Source organism: Pteropus vampyrus, unplaced genomic scaffold (genome assembly GCF_000151845.1).
Source record: "Pteropus vampyrus isolate Shadow unplaced genomic scaffold, Pvam_2.0 Scaffold2, whole genome shotgun sequence".
Classification (NCBI taxonomy): Eukaryota; Metazoa; Chordata; class Mammalia; order Chiroptera; family Pteropodidae; genus Pteropus; species Pteropus vampyrus.
Window position 1 is genome coordinate 7,036,657 of NW_011888783.1, and position 16,177 is coordinate 7,052,833.

Genomic DNA, 16,177 nt, shown 5'->3' on the forward strand with positions numbered 1-16,177 from the left:
GAAATAAAAGTGTGCTAACTCCACAAAGGTCAGGGATAAATGACAATGTCCATAGTACTTTAATTCCTAGATGACAGTTTGTCACAAAATTTGTCCCCAAACTAGCCAGACTTAGGACTCTATTCTATTCAACAGAATATTTACTGCATACATCATATACCTGCTTGGGATGGCCAGCTTCTTGGCACGGTAGCCATAGAAATACACTCTTTTTTCAAAACTTCTTCAGAACCTAATCATTTATTATTTCTATACATGTGGAATCAGACAAGTCTTTGTGGAGATGGGAGGCATTTATCTGAGCTTTGACTGCTTAATGGGATTTGGCGATATTGAGATGAAGGGAGTGAGGAAAGAATATTCCACGTAGAAGAAGGAAATGAGTGAAATCACTGAAAGGCTTTGGACATATCTAAGAATAGAGAATTGATTTGATAGGAGAGCCAAGTACCAATGGGATGGAATCATGGATCTTCTCTTGCTTGTTTTTCTTTATTGATTCTTTAAGTTCAATTAGGCTATCCTCAGAGAAATTCTATTTATGAGCTTGCAATTGCAGGTATATACTTGTCCACCTTGAAAAAATACCAGTTTTAAAAATGGGAAATGACCTCCTCCTGCACATGTTAGAACTAGCAGTATGTGGTCTGCTATTTGAATGTTGGGCTAGTGATATATCTGGACTGGTAATGTAGCAACCATTCACTGGTAACTAGAATTATTGATCCAGTTCAGGGCTATTATAGTATTATTAGATTCAATGTTATGCAGTAGCCAATAATTAAAAGACTTGGACATACAAAAATGGCTATTACATATGGTTCAATCTAACATATACAGATAAGCCTTCTTAGAAAGAGAGCGAAAATGTCTTTTTAGGAATAAGTTTAGAGTATTACATCTAAAAGGAATTTAATACTGCAATGCAAACAAAACAAAAAGTTTAATACCACTGTTCTTAAAAACAGTGACTACTAATGGCAAAGACTTCAACCATACACCTTGAAAAGATAAATCACTAACCTTCAGTCAATTAACTGTGTATTTGGCATGATTATAAAGAAGTCATACACAAGAATTTTAAAAACTCCTTGGAACTCATACCTCATGCTCAATCAATCCCTTGCTTTAATGTCTCATTTTCTCTTATCTACAGATATGGGAAATTAAGCAACAGACTCCTTTCAGACTCAAATAATGTGAATGTTTAACTTTTTTTTCTAGTATCCTGATATATTAAGTAGTACTAAATACCCCACCCTCTAAGGCTATTTTTTAGAAAAACAGTAAATGTAGCTTCTTAGACAGGAGATTTAAACATATCTGAATTTTTTTCTAAATTATGCCAACTTTTAAATTAAGTTATCTTTTGCTTACCCCTAGTTTTGAAGTTCTTGAAGTATGTGACCACAGATGTGGTTACATGTCTTGCTACCAAGTTAATTTCATTTGGACCCAGTTCATGATCAGCAAAAACAATGACTTCAAATTCCTTCAGAGTCTTTATCTTTGGGTACCTCCTATTTTCCCATTTTTGCAATAAAGAAAAATCTCCCTTGCTGGCTTCAAGATTTTTTTCTTCATCTTCAGGTATACAGCTGATTCTTTTATTCCACATTCTAAGCAAACTTATCTCCTCATTCTTTTGTTCTTCAGGGTTTTGCTTTGATATGAAAAATGGTTTCATTGTTTCTATGCTTTCATTAATGTGTGTTTGACTTGGAAAACCATAACTTGACAACACAGTATTGACAATATTTTCTGCAGCTAAACATATTTTGAGTGGAGAAACAGTTGTATGAGTTTGGTTTGGCTCAACAACTGGTTTCGGGATCTCATAATGAAGCACTCTTGGATTTTCACCTTTTCCCATTTCTATGAATGACATGACTTGCTTTAAGGCTGCTTCTGTAGATTCATTTGCTTTCTTAAACAGTTTTTGTAAGACACTGCCTTCAGGAAGGGAGCTATTTCCTTTCATGGTTTGATCAAAATGACCAGAATCAGATTCCCTTAGGCTGTAGTCTTGTACTTTGTTTATAGAATATGATGATATATTTTCTGAATCAGGTCTTTCCATTGGCTCTGTGCTTTTAATTGTGTTTTCTACAGAGGCTGTGGCATATGGGGATAAATTTGATGAAGCTCTGTACTTATTTTTCATATCTTCCTCAGAATAAAACACCAAACCAGGTACACTTATTTGTGGACGATTATTCCCAAGACTAACTTCCTTTAACTTTGACATGTGCATTTTCATATTAGTTGCTATTTCAACCTGATTAACGATGTACGTATTTTCGACTCCTTGGAACAAACTTTCCATTGGAAGGTTTTTGATCAGAGACTCATTGAAATAAGTACACTGGTCTATCAGTGTGCCAATGATCTCACTTGCTACAATGTTCTCATTCGATATGCTAATTGAAGATGTTTCTACTTGGCTTATTTCTTTATCTAGCTTGTTCTTAATTATACCAAGCATGTCACTGATGATATTAACAGCATATGTAAATAATTCTGAATGGAATGAATGGACCTGTAGAAGAGTATTTTGTGCATTTTCCTTGGAAATAATAGTACGTGACTTGGATTCATCAGAAAACTTTTTCAGTGGTTGTAATTTTGGCAACATCTTTTTGCTTAATAGTCTCTGTTGAACAGGAAAAAGATTTTCTATAGGCATTTTCACTATTTCAGAAAACTCATATTTAGAGATATGTTTAAACTGCAAGTCTACAAATGACTCTAACATGTTTAAAACCCTTTCTATAATTTCTCGAACAATTTGCTTGCTGGAGCTCAAAGAAATTTGGTCTTTTGTCTTCATGTTATAGATTGGCACACTGCTGAGGATGTCCTTGATTGGAAAACCATATTTACTTTTAGTAGTAATATGTTCTTTCCTACTTGCTAGAGTTTCTTTACTGTCTGGAGTGGACATCTGAGACAGAAAGCACAGCTGTAATTTTTCAAATAGCATTTCAACAATTTCTGTTCCAAACATATTAATTTGTGCTTTGGTATCTTCAGCTCTAGAAGTTCCTTTAACACGACTATGGAACCTGCTTTCACGATCCTTAAGATGTGGCAAATTTAAAAGTGAAAGAGAATATTCTAATTGTTTTGCTTTTATTGAAATTTCAGTCAAAACATTTTCAGCTATCATCAGTAGCTTACATTTTTCACTTTCCATGTCATTTGATTCTGTTTGCCATTTGTCAAACATTTTTTTAAATATACTGTCTTTAGGAAAAATCTGTTCTAGCTGTGAAGAAACATTTTCCAAATAAAAACATGCTTGTGTTTTGGCAAGAGAACCTGTACCTGTATTCCCCTGTGAAAGTTTGAGATCATCCAAATATGAGAATTTGATTGGATTAACCAAATTGTGCTTGTTTGTAGCATATAATCCTTGCAAAACTGTAGCAACTATATTATTTGCTATCTTGACTTGATTGGATGGTAAATCTTTCGCATTTACCATTTCTCTAGTTTGCTTCACCTTTTCAAATTCTTTCACAATTGTTTCCAGGATATTGATGATTATATCCTTGGCACACAAATTCATTTCCGAAATGGGAAATTTCATTTCCAGTAAGCTTTTGGCATCTCCTGTTGACAGGATTTGTGGCAGCCCAATGGCAGTCTTAGACTGCCTGTCTTTAAGAGTCTTCTCTCCAGTACCTAACTTGGTCTTGCTTTTGGCTTTAGCACCACTAGGTCCGAGGTGTAGTTTTGTTCTAAATTTAGGCAAAGGAGTAACTTTCGATCTTGCTTTTAAACTTGTTTTTAAACCTGGCTGAGGGCTGCCCTTAGGGCTCACTTTAAAACTGTGTAGCCTTAGAGGTTGTAACTCATCAGAACCACCTTCAGGGGATGAGGTCTCTTCTAGATAAACTGAGGCAAAATTTGCGATCTTATTGAGAGCTATTTGGACTAAATCCTCCCCTACTTGCAGTGGTGAATATTGCATGAAACTATTTTCCAATAGAGAGGCATTTTGCTTGCCTGCATAAGGATAAACGTGTGGCATCACAAATCTAGGGGATTTACCTCCTTTTCCTTCTTGATTAGTTTCTCTGGCACACGATGGTTTCTTGGGTAAAGTATCGTTGTTGTCAGATGCTTCTTTTTTATTACTTTTCCATAATGATGTCACAACTACAGAGTACATTTTCTCCAAAACCCTTTCAACTATGTCATTTGCTACACTGTTAATATGTGACTGTGTCACATCTGATGTTTTGATTTTAGAATTAGATATAAAGGAAGGGATTTCATTAAATGAAGGCAAATGGCCTCTGATTTCCATTATTCTTTGATATAATTTATTTAAAACTTCTTCTACTGCACCAAGCAATGCAGTTTTTTCTTTTTGTTTTGATTCTCCATTTCTCATAAATATTTCTTCCAAAACAATCCTCTGGCTTTCCTTTTTTGCTGCCATTTGATTTTGTTCTAATGGATACTTTGAAAACAGAGATAGTTTGATATTTTCTTCCTGCTCTGTTTGTCCCGGCAATATTTCATTTGATACAGTTAGTTGTGCAAATAAGTTAGGATTGTCTTTTGAGTAAAAACTGATTTTCTTTACAGGTATTTTATTATATAAAATCTTTAAGATACTGTTAACAATTTCACTCACAACGATGTTTTCTTGGAATAAAATATTGTTTGGATATGGACACACCTTTTGGATTTCTAGGTCCAAGTCATTTTTAATAAGCTTCAAAATGACACTGGCAATGATGTCAGCATATTCCTTAAGACTAGTTTGTGGTAGATGAATTGTAGGTCCAAATTCTTCTCTGTAACTGGAAAAAGTGGAATCTGCGAACTCTTGGCTGGGAATATTTTCAGTTGATACTTTCAGGACATCCACATTTGATTCCATTTGGCTTGATTCATGAAAGATGCTGTCATCTTGTTTATGATTTTCCAGTTCTGGGCTAACAAATGACTTTTCTTTAGGCTGGAAATCTAGAGCGATTAATGAATCTATTCTTTCTGTGGCAAAAGATTCTAATCGGTTAAAAATACTGCTAGTAATGAAGTTAGCATTTTCCTCAAATGGATCAGGAACAGGTTTCTTGGTGTCTTCTTTCTCTTCTACAGTTATTGGACTATCATCAGCATAAACTGATTTCAGATTTGAAGATGAAAAACACTCTGTTCTTCTTTCACTTTTTGACCCCATAAAAGGAGGCTGTTGACACTCTGTTTGTGGCAACATATCACAAAAGGTAATGGGCAATTGTGCTGAAGTAGGATCTTCTGCATTTATGCCAAGCATAACAGCAGAACTGAGATTATGAAGAACAATATCCACTAAATCACTAGATATCAAAATGACATCTGATTTAGGAACCGAAGGTTTTGGAATAATCTTATGTGCACCCTCAGTGTACATTTCAGAATTTGCTCTAGAATGTTTACTAGCTATGTTGCATTTTAGAGTGGGTGTGGCAAATGAAAGATTATTTTGATACAGTATTTTTTCATAAATATCACATAAAATATCTTCAATGGTATCTTGTATTTGAAACTGAAGTACTTTTCGGTATTCATTCTTATTAAACATCTTTTCAATAATACCTTCTTGCTGATCTGAATTAATCGCTTTGTCAGAATTGGTTTTGTCATATTTGCCTTTAGATGATACAATATCTAACACTGTGTTAACAATTTGGCTTGCAATACCTTCAGGAACCACAATGTTATGAGTTAGGAAAGGACTTTCCCTTTCTTTGTCTAACTCGTGTTTGATTCTTTGTAAAATTTTTCTGGCCACTTCTGTTGCATACGTATTTAATTTATTTAAAGAGAGTTGAGATGAGCTGGACTTTTCTGATGCAATATGATCCACTGAGCAGCTAGAAAATTGATCATCAGAATACAAATCATTGGCTAAAGTCCCTGGGACTGTGAAATTGATTTGGTGACAAAAAAGGGATTTTACTTTGTAGGTAGCAAAAGTTTCTAGATTTGTTAATATTGCCTGTACAATATCTTCAATTACATTTACTTTGACCTGTTGATTAACATTGAATCTGGACTGAACAGTAGTACATGGATTCTTGTCCAGCACAGTAACAGAGGACTTTTCTCCATAAGTGTGTTCATGAAAAGAAACATTTGCTGAAAAGGTGATAGTTTTATACCTGTTTTTACTTGCATTGCCCTCTGTCATGGCAGCTGAATAAAGTTTATGAAATACAGTTCTAATAACATCATTTGCCACTGTGGTTACATCTGCTTCAGACACCAAAGGACCCATCATTTTATCTATAAATTGAATAGATGTTTGAGCAATTGGATCATCAGCGTTGTGAGGGATGCCACTTAAATGAGAGTGAGAGAGAGAAAGCACATTTAATTGATTGACCAAAGCACCTTGAAAAATTTCATTCAAAATATTTCTTATAATAGGAACAATTGGAGATTTCTGTGGTTCTTTGAGTTTCACTTCAATTTTGTTTAAGGTTCTTTCTAGAACCCATTGTTTAAGAGAATCTGATTTAGTTTCTTCTCTTAGCGATGTTCTCTCTCCAGTGAATTCTTTCTCTGTATGTGCAGCATCTTCTAGAAATGAATCTGATTCAGCTCCTCCAGGAAGAAAATTTCCATAGGTTGGCCTGTATCGATAAGTTTCAATACCTCTCTCTTCAGATTCAGTTTCATTAAACATATCTAAGGATACTGCATCTAAAATTAAATTGACTATATTCTTAAGCATTCGTTTCTCAGATGATGGAGTTTTTATATTTGTACACAAATCTAATGAGTTCATATTTAATTCTGTTTGAATAGCTTTCAAAATAGTATTTGCTACCTTCTTTGCATGCATGTATAAAGTAGACTGTAATAGTTCTTCATGTGTGTCTGTAAAAACACTGGAACTTTCACATTTTACATCCATCTTATTGCTTTTTTTATTTCCATCAGTAATAGAATCCAGAGTTTCTAAATTTCCATTGGCAAATCCTTCCAATTTAGCAAAAACTACATTAAGAATATCTGAAGCTACAGATTTCAGTTTATCTAAATGTATTTCTTTTGTGTTCCCTGTGTTTGCAGACACAGGAGCAGAAATTTTTGCCTTGCTTTTACTTGCCGCTTTATTACCATCCTGAACCATCATCCTGGAAACTATGCTGGAGATTATGTCAGTGCATTTGGCCATTTCCTCAATAATCGAAGCAAATGATAGGTTGTCAATATCAAGAGACTCCGAGACATCTTTATTTCCAGAACTTGCAAAACTGGTATCCATGTCAATACTACATAATTTTGCAAGTATATATTCCAAAATTGTTTTGGAAACGAGCTGAATATTAGAATGTAATTCAGTAGCTCTTTGCTTAGTCTCATTCATCTTCTCTCTGTTTAGCTTACTACAAGATGGATTACAGTCAGAATGAGCTCCTATGAGCTTACATAACATTTCATACAGTGTTTCTCCAATACTATCTAGTGCTTGCAATCTGATATTCTCTTTGAGATCTTTTCCTTTAAAGACACTATGGAGAGCACATGGAGTAGACAAATCGTCATGAAAAGATTTTTTATCCTGCCTACTTGGCAAAGTGTTTTGTTTTTCAATATTGTCAGATCGATAAGTTGTAGGCCTTGATTTATCTGAAGGGAGTAAAATACTGCTTTGATCTGAATGTCCACTTGACAACATTTCACAAATATAAGTTAATAATGGAGATGTCATGATGTCATCATTGAGACTTGAGACAAGTGATTCCAATTTATCAGTGTCAGCAAAATATCCTTTACCTTTGAGAGATTTAGTGTGGTCTTCTCCCCAAAAGTTTAGGTCTTTCTTATTGAGTTCCAATTCATTCTGGATAGCACTCAAAACAATGTTTACTACTTTTGTTGTATAAGCACTAAGTTGAGATTGTAGCGAAGATTGCTCTGCAGGTGAAGGTTTGAAGCCAATTTGCAATTTTGGATAAATGAGTAATTTCAGCCTTTTAAAAACCGTATTAATGATCTTATCAGTAATGTCATCTATAGGCTTAGGTTTACTTTCTTCAGATTTTACCAGGGAAGGTTTTGCAGGATCTAAGTTGAGTGAAGATAAATATTTCACTTTCCTTTCACTGTCAAACCATATTTTTAATGGCTCTTTAATTGATGCTTCTTTGACCATGTGGGGAGTATCAGAACTATCGAGAGAAGTTTGATAAACTGATGAAGTGGAACTTTTGCTGGTATTGGGAATGCAGCTTGATGACTTATGAAGTATATTTAACACGGCATCCATTATTTCTTGAGCCACTGTATTAATTTCTGACACAGAGAACATCTGGTCCATCCATTCTTGAGGTGACAGTCCTTGAGGTTTTTCTGAAACAAGAACTGAAGCTTCTTTGCCAGTTTTATGACCTAAAGGACCAGGAGGAACAGAAGTTAGGTCCTTGAGCATTTCTGTTAAAATACTTTTAACTATGTTTTCTGAAGCCTTTTGTATTTTATGCTTTTGGTCTTGGCTGAAAATTAAAATGTCTTTATCCAAACAGGGGTTTTTCTTTAAAATTTCTTTATTATTTAAAGATGGTAACTCAGTCTTTAATTCCTTATCACAAAATGCAACTTTGCTTCTTTGAGAAGGAGGCTTTATAGGTTGTTTGCTACTTCTTCCGGATTCAAAACAAGTGTTTCCTTTTGTAAACCAATGCTCAGGATTCTGTTCTTGTGATTTTACCTTTTCATCTTTAAAAGATGAATCAAGTACATTTTTCACAATTTTATCTATTTCTTCATTATCATCTTCAGAATAAAGGACCATACCAGGAACATTAATAGGTGAAAATGGTTTTCTAGACTTTGGACCACTAGATAATTTAGTACCAGTTAGTCTGTACTTTTCTTCAGTATCAGAAAGATTTCTCAGTTTAGAGTGTCTACATTTTTTAACATCTGCTTTTACTGGCTCTTGATGTAGCTGAGTGAAGATATCATCAAGTAGCTGAAGGAATGCTACTGTTTCTTCAGATGCAATAAGTCTCTCATTATTAAGTTCAGTTTGTACATATCCTAGTATAGTGCTGATTGCTTCCTCTATATAACCAACCAAAGTAGACTGGGAAAAAATATTTGATATTAGTTTTTGTATTTCTTCTTTAACAGCTAAATTAGTTTCATCGGGTTCAAGATTACATTTCTTTTTGTCAGCTTCTTTAAGGAATGTATATGTTGGGTCTGTCATATGGTGCTGATAGGAATGTTTAGTTGCCTCTTCGAGATGAGGAAGTTCATCTTGCTTACAAGATGCAAGAGTCATCAGCTTTTGTAAAATGACATGCACCATATCCTCTGCAATATCACACATGGGTCCCATAGTATAAGGAATTGAAGCTTTTAAAGTTTTTCCAGTTGATGGAGTGAGATATTCTCCCTTGGGTGTTAAACTTGGTTTTGTATCGACTAACAAATCTTCTTGTGAAAACATTTCAACACATTTTTTTTCAACTGCAGAATGTAGCTTCTCAAGCATATTTTCCACTATCTCTGAAGCTACTGAGGAGATATCGACATTGGAGAGCAAGTCTCTTTTTTCAGGCTCATTTTGGTCAAGAAAAACTTCAGCAGTGACAGAAGAGATAGAGGGAATGGCCTGTGTTAAATCAGACATTATTTCTTGAAAAATTCTTTCTAAAATCAATTCAGTTTCCCCTTTTAAGTGACATTTAAAGTTAACAAAAATCTTCTTTAAATTCTTCATTTCACTCCTGGCTTTTTCTTTTTGATTAGAAAACTGTGGACTCTCTAAGCTTTCTGTTTCGGTGGTAGCATCCTTAGATTTTTTTGTGCTTGTTTCAAGCGATGCTAAAAGATGACTATCAGATTTACAACTTCTGAGCTTAGGGTATGCATATATCATGTCGGTTTTATCATATTTGAGTTTAGATGTTATAATTTGTTCTTTCTTGTGATGCGGTTTTTCAACTGCTCTTTCCACATGGGCGGAAGGTGGTTTTAAATGTGTGGGTGGTTGCCTTACTGATATGTCAACTGCAAATGCACATGGCTCTCCCTGAAATGTTTTAGTTGTTGCAGATGTGTAACTTCCATATGTAAACTCTTCACTGCATGTGCTACAGAAACTTGAACTATCCGAAGAGAGGACAGAGTCATCAGACACCGGGTGTGCATTATTTTGTAACCTTTCTTCATACTTTGTGATGGCTGGGTATAATATACTGGTTACTGTAGCCACAACCCAGGTCATTATATTCTGAATTATATTATTCAGTTCTTCAGAAGTTACCTGGAAAGGAAGCAAGCAGGAACAAAAAGAAAATCATGTAACAACTTATTCTATTCTGGGACAGAAGGTAACATTTATTTTTTCAAATCAAACAATGCATAGCTGGATACCATCTGTTTAGAATTTCAGATTAATTTCAAGTCGGTTTATTCTGTAATACAGTAAAGTATTTTTATACAAGTTGCCATTGATTCATATTCCTTTAGAAGTTTTTTTTTCCCACCCCCCCAACATTTATTGCTAAGATATAAGACTTTTTGATAAAAAAGAAAAAACATCATCAAATTGATGTCTAGAATCATAATGTATTTTGGCAAGAAGAAACAGTGTCTATGACCCAGTAAAATTATTTTAAAAATACAGTATATTATTTCTAACAAAGCACTTCTCAAAATAGATACGGTTAAAACATTTGGGTACTTTGAGAGGCATCTGTCTAGCTAAAATGTAAGCATGGAAAATAAGCCATTTCTCCTCCCTATTCCCAGATGCAGTGATGAGCCTGCGATCTATATGTATGGAAATGACTATAGCTAATTGACAACAGTTAAAAATTATTTGAGAGGCAACAAAAAAGTTAATGCTTTGTGGAGATTGAATGGCTATGTATCCTTAGAGCATTGGGGTAAACTGTCTTAGATAGGAAGGCTGAGAAAAGATAGTGCAGTGTAGGAACCAATTGGCTAGATGGAAAATAAGGGCCAAGCTAGAACTGTATCTTAAAGAGTCAGGAGGGCAGAGCAAGAGTATTGAAGCTAGAAAATTCCTTAATTGGAGCTGAAAATGAAAACCGAGGGACCAAATTTCCTTAGTGGTCAATAGTATTGTCACAGATTAAACTGGACCAAGAGTAAACACCGAATGCATCTGTAGAATTCTACATACCTCTGCTTACTTACTGAAAATCTATTTTGGGCTTACAAAAATTCTGTTGCCTACAATAAACTAAGTAGTCTGTTTTAAAATTGTTATTACTCTTCAGACATAAAGGCTGTAAACAGTAATTGACAGCAAAGCCTATAAGATTGGTTTGTAGGTACCAGGGTAAACAATAGGATTCTTGTAATGGGGCTGTTCATATCTTGAATATTGTTTTAAGTTAGCATGGCATTATTCATGTTTCAGGCCAATGTTCAAAAAATATTAATACCTATGTAGTATACTCTCTTCTGACACATTTGAGAGTATTTGGGGGAAGCCCAGGGAAAGCCAATTTATTCTGCTTTAATCACCAAATCTCTTAAAGATATTTTTTTACTTACTGTGTAGACAATTATACAACATATTTTGGATGACAACATATATTGTATAATACTTATATAATCACATCTTAAATCAAAAAATTTAAGAATAAAACCTCAATTCTAACATAGTTTTTGTTCTAATCTGATACTACACATATAAATTACAACATTCAATATATATTATTTTTCTTATAATCAGAGATAATAAACAACACACAATTATTCTTAGGCGAGGTGCGAGAAAGTGTTTCCAACCTTGATATGTGAAAAAGAGATAGTTCTAAAGTTTTCTGTGTAGTGAAATATGGTATATAGAACCTACTTTTCAGTTGCTTTCCATTATAATATTAAACTGAGAAATATTCCCTTGCATCAAAGCTTTTATATTTGTGACATTCTATGAGTTGAGCAGGTGTCCTTGTAAAAATGTATGTCAGAATATGTGCTAGTCTGACTAGATCCAGAGTTGGGACTTACAAATATAACCTCTTATCTGTCTGTTCCAAGTCTCAGCTCATAGGTGACCAGCTACCTTTTTATGTGACTTTCTTGAGTGACCAGGTCCCTTACTATGAAAATGGCTAGACCCAGGCATCCTAGCTCACCAGCCAAGTCTGCAACGCCATGTCACTTAATGACTTCCTAGGATAGGATGGGTTTGTGGTATTTTATGCTTTTCTTATAATGGCTAGGTCCCTTAATTCCCCACTCTACCTTCTATTCCCATGAAGACTCCTTCCTGAATGGCCAACAATATCTTTTGATAAGAACTTTATACCCCTGTAAAATCTAAGAAATAACTAAAAGTAAAAGTTAAAGAAGAAAAGATCAAAGAGTGACTAATATCAATAGATGACTACTCATTATTTGACGCACAGATTTTTTCTATTATGACACATTAGAAAATATCATTAATATGTTGCTTTATCAATGGATTTTAGATACATACTTTTTCTTGCAAGCAATTTTGTAGAAGATTTTGTTGTCTGTAAAGTCAGGAAAAGTTGATATATAGTTATTATATAGAGTCAAGATATTCATTATTACTTAGGGTCAAGAATTTAATTTTCCAAAATTTATAATCATTAAATCAGTTTCTTCTTTTTATATCTGAGAATTTTTCTACGGAAATTCAAAAGGACGAATAAACTTCATTTTGGTTCAACTCCTCCACCCACCCATTCTTTACTGACTCACATGCTTTATTACTCAGAGGAGTAGAATTGTAGCTATTGCAAAAAAACATATCTATTTGATAATTCTATTTCTGACCAACCTTATCCATGCTTGCTTTGTGGGGCCCTGAGGAAGGCGTAGAATTGGAGGGAGAGGGTGGGCTAGTCCTTTCTGTCTTCTGAAAGACATGAGGTAGCAAGGCATCTGACCAGAGCTTTCTGATAATCCTTTACTTAACTCAAATCCCACAGTCCCACCCACAGTCTCATCATATAGTAGGAAAGGAATATGGATGGTTATTCGACTATGGTTAAAATCAGCTTTCTAGCCATTTTCAATACTAATTGACGTGTAGTCCTTTTCTATGTATGACAAAAATCTCTCATGTGTTCTAATTAGAAGTATTTGTCATCACAAACTAATGATATAAAAAACATAGTTTTCTGAATTGTAACAAATAAAAGAACAACTCATTAATGAAAAATTATAGAATAACAAAACAGTTAATAAGATCCAAGACTGTATTTCTGATTTATTTTTATATATTTCAAATGTAAAGTATTTATTTTCATGCATTTCAACATGGGCCCTTTACTTATCTTCTTCCCACTTAAGAGAAAATTCACACTCCTTTTTCATGTTTTCTAGGACTGTACTTTACATTATAAAATTTGATTTTCCCAAAGCCTAAAATTCAATTATGAGAAACATTAAGGCTAAAAATTATATCCTAAATTTTGGTAGAAAAAGAAAACCTCACTGATTTCAGCTCAGAAGTTGGGCTTGATAATCCAACAGTCCATACTTAGGCGAGTGTTTTTCCAGCATGGAAGCTTATGTCAGTTATGTGTTCACTATCTTTGGCTTTGCTTATTTTTTTAGAATCTGGTTTCTTAGGTTAACCTACTTTTAGATAGCCTGTAACCTAACTCTCCCATATTCATTTTTCTGTTCTCTTTACATTATAGCATAGGCATCAAATGGAACTCAAGAAGTCCAATGTTTTGATGGATACTTTTCTCCAATAGGCTCTTTTCCCCCAAGACATGCATATAGATCCAAACAAAGAGCAAAGACTTAAGAATAAAATTAACCAAATAACTGAGAAAGCTTCAGTGAAGACCACTGAAAAATAATCATAATAACCAGATTTAAAAAATCAGTAAAACCAGTAGAGTAAGAAACTCCTCCATAAAAGTAATGGGTAAACTGGAAAAAAATAGTTATTTTCCTCATAATTTTATAAGAAATGTTTTTCTTAGAAAATTTTTTCATAGTTTTCAAATCCCTGAAAGTTAACTAAAGGCTTTCGGCATTCCAGAAAATGTTTATTCAAGACAAATGGCTGATCTAGCTAAGAACGATGAGATTCATGTTATTTAAATAGCTCTATTTCCAACCCATTTCTCCAGCTGCATGATGTCCTTGGAAAAAAAAAAACAAAACAAAACCTCATGGTATCTGCCTAACCTCTAGCATTATTCTTTAAATGCAGTAGGTTCTCATTTAATGTTTGATAAATAAGTTTTCATTTAAAGTTTTTTGGATCTGGGCCTACTCTCTATTCCAAAATGAAGTCTTTGTACAGGCCACTGGACCTCTAGAACTGGTACCTAGTTTCTTGCCTTTGAGTTTTTTTTATATATCGCTGCCAGAGTTATCCATCATGTATGCTAATTCGACCATAATTACTCCCCTCCAAATCATGTCAATAAATGACAATTTATTAATGTCACCCAATAAATAAACTTTGATTTACTTTCTGACCATGGTCTACAGCACAACTCTGTTGCTCTTTACACATTCCATCCCAATAATACAAACTTACTTGTTATGGAAGTGCAATGACTAATTTTTGCAACTCTTGTTTATTCCCATTGCTGTCATATTTGCTTTATCTTCATTCTTTTGGTCTTGAATTTCCATGTTTATTTTATAAATCTTTCTGTATATGTATTTTGTATTAACATTAGAAAAATTAGAACTAAGCAACAAAGGAGTAGGATGTGGATGGTAGAACAGATGTGATGATTCTACAGTAAAGTCTTATGACATCTGGAGTTAAATTAGAAGAATAATTTTATATACGTATGATGGATAAAGTTATACCAGAAAGTATTGTTAGTTGTATTTTGTTTGTAGTCTGACCTGATGTTAGTATGCCTGAGTTCAGCTAAAAGTAATGTCAATTTGGGAAGGAATGATGAAGAAGCTCTAGGTCATGCATAGTAATTTATCTTAGCTAAGATTTTAATGAAAGAGTATCCACAGTATTTGCTATGAAATATTCATGTGACTCTGTAGTTCTGTGATCTTGGGTGGGGGAAAATAAAAAGGAAGGAATTAAGACATTATTATGAGCTTCCTCTAATTTTTTTTAAAAAGAGGAAGGTATTTATATTTTCACTAAATAAAAATTTATGTTCAGTAAATTTTTCAAAAGGTCATTTTGCACACATGCTCACTATTCTCCCACTTTGTTCTATTACTTTAAACTGGACTAGTCAGTTTCCTCCCTTTTGCATCTATTATAACGCTATGTATCCTACAAATTCTCAATCAGTCAGTCAAATTGATATCCATCAGTCCTAAAGTCAAAATCTTTCCTCCAAGAAAGCTTAGTCTGAATATGTCAACACTTTTTACCATCCTACACCACTTAACTTTACCCAACCATTTTCATAAGAATTTGGGGCTTGTAAAGTCTGTCTTGGACCTTTTTTTGGTATATTGATTTTGTTTTTAAGGTGACGGTATTAGGTCTAAAAGACCATACACTATTAGAATAGGTAACCACCAAGGTTTGAGGAATGATAAACCCTCAGGCCCCCAAAATTTCTTTTCCAAAGACTAGTAATTTCCATCATTAGAGAGCATTATTTTAGATTATACTACAAATACCATTTAGGAGAGAGGAATAACTGATTAAGTCATCAATACTTACAGTAACCTCACTTACCATCCTTAGGAAACCAATAATTTCAAAAAGCCTAAAGACTGGTATATGTTAAAGGGGAGAAAGGCAAAGAGACAAGTCTAGATCCTGAAAAATCATCTGAAAAGAAGAGGTCTTGGTAGAACACACTTGAACGTGGCATGAAGACTAAATATAGGGGAAGTGTGGAATCAGAATGAGGATAAGGAAATAGAGAAGGAAGAAGAACATTCACTTTGTTGTCTACCTTACAAATTAGGCTTAGTGCTGAGAGTTTTCAAAAGATATAATTTTCACTGAATCCAAGTAGAACTAGATACTACAAGAATGGAGTATCCCAGATAACCATTCACTGTTGAATAGAACTCATGTAATTATTAAAATATTAATTTATAATTACAAATTAATTTTCTCATATACTTACGGATTTGAGAAAACACGAGCAGGGAAAATACCCTGGGCTGTGGCAGGAGCCTGATGTGCTATTTATCAGAAAAAGAAAATTATAATTAGTCTGTATCCTTCCCCAGCAGT

General features: G+C 33.9%; 1 protein-coding gene across 1 annotated transcript in view; it reads right to left on the bottom strand.

The window, feature by feature from the left end:
- Positions 1 to 16,177, bottom strand: part of FSIP2 (fibrous sheath interacting protein 2) — an 87,791-nt gene that overhangs the window by 33,013 nt on the left and 38,601 nt on the right. The window contains exons 14-17 of the mRNA XM_011359918.1: positions 16,068 to 16,125; positions 12,482 to 12,518; positions 3,902 to 10,288; positions 1,378 to 3,856 (exon numbers count right to left, since the gene is read on the bottom strand). Of these exons, the coding sequence (XP_011358220.1) occupies positions 1,378 to 3,856; positions 3,902 to 10,288; positions 12,482 to 12,518; positions 16,068 to 16,125 (8,961 nt within the window). The remainder of the gene's footprint in view (positions 1 to 1,377; positions 3,857 to 3,901; positions 10,289 to 12,481; positions 12,519 to 16,067; positions 16,126 to 16,177) is intronic.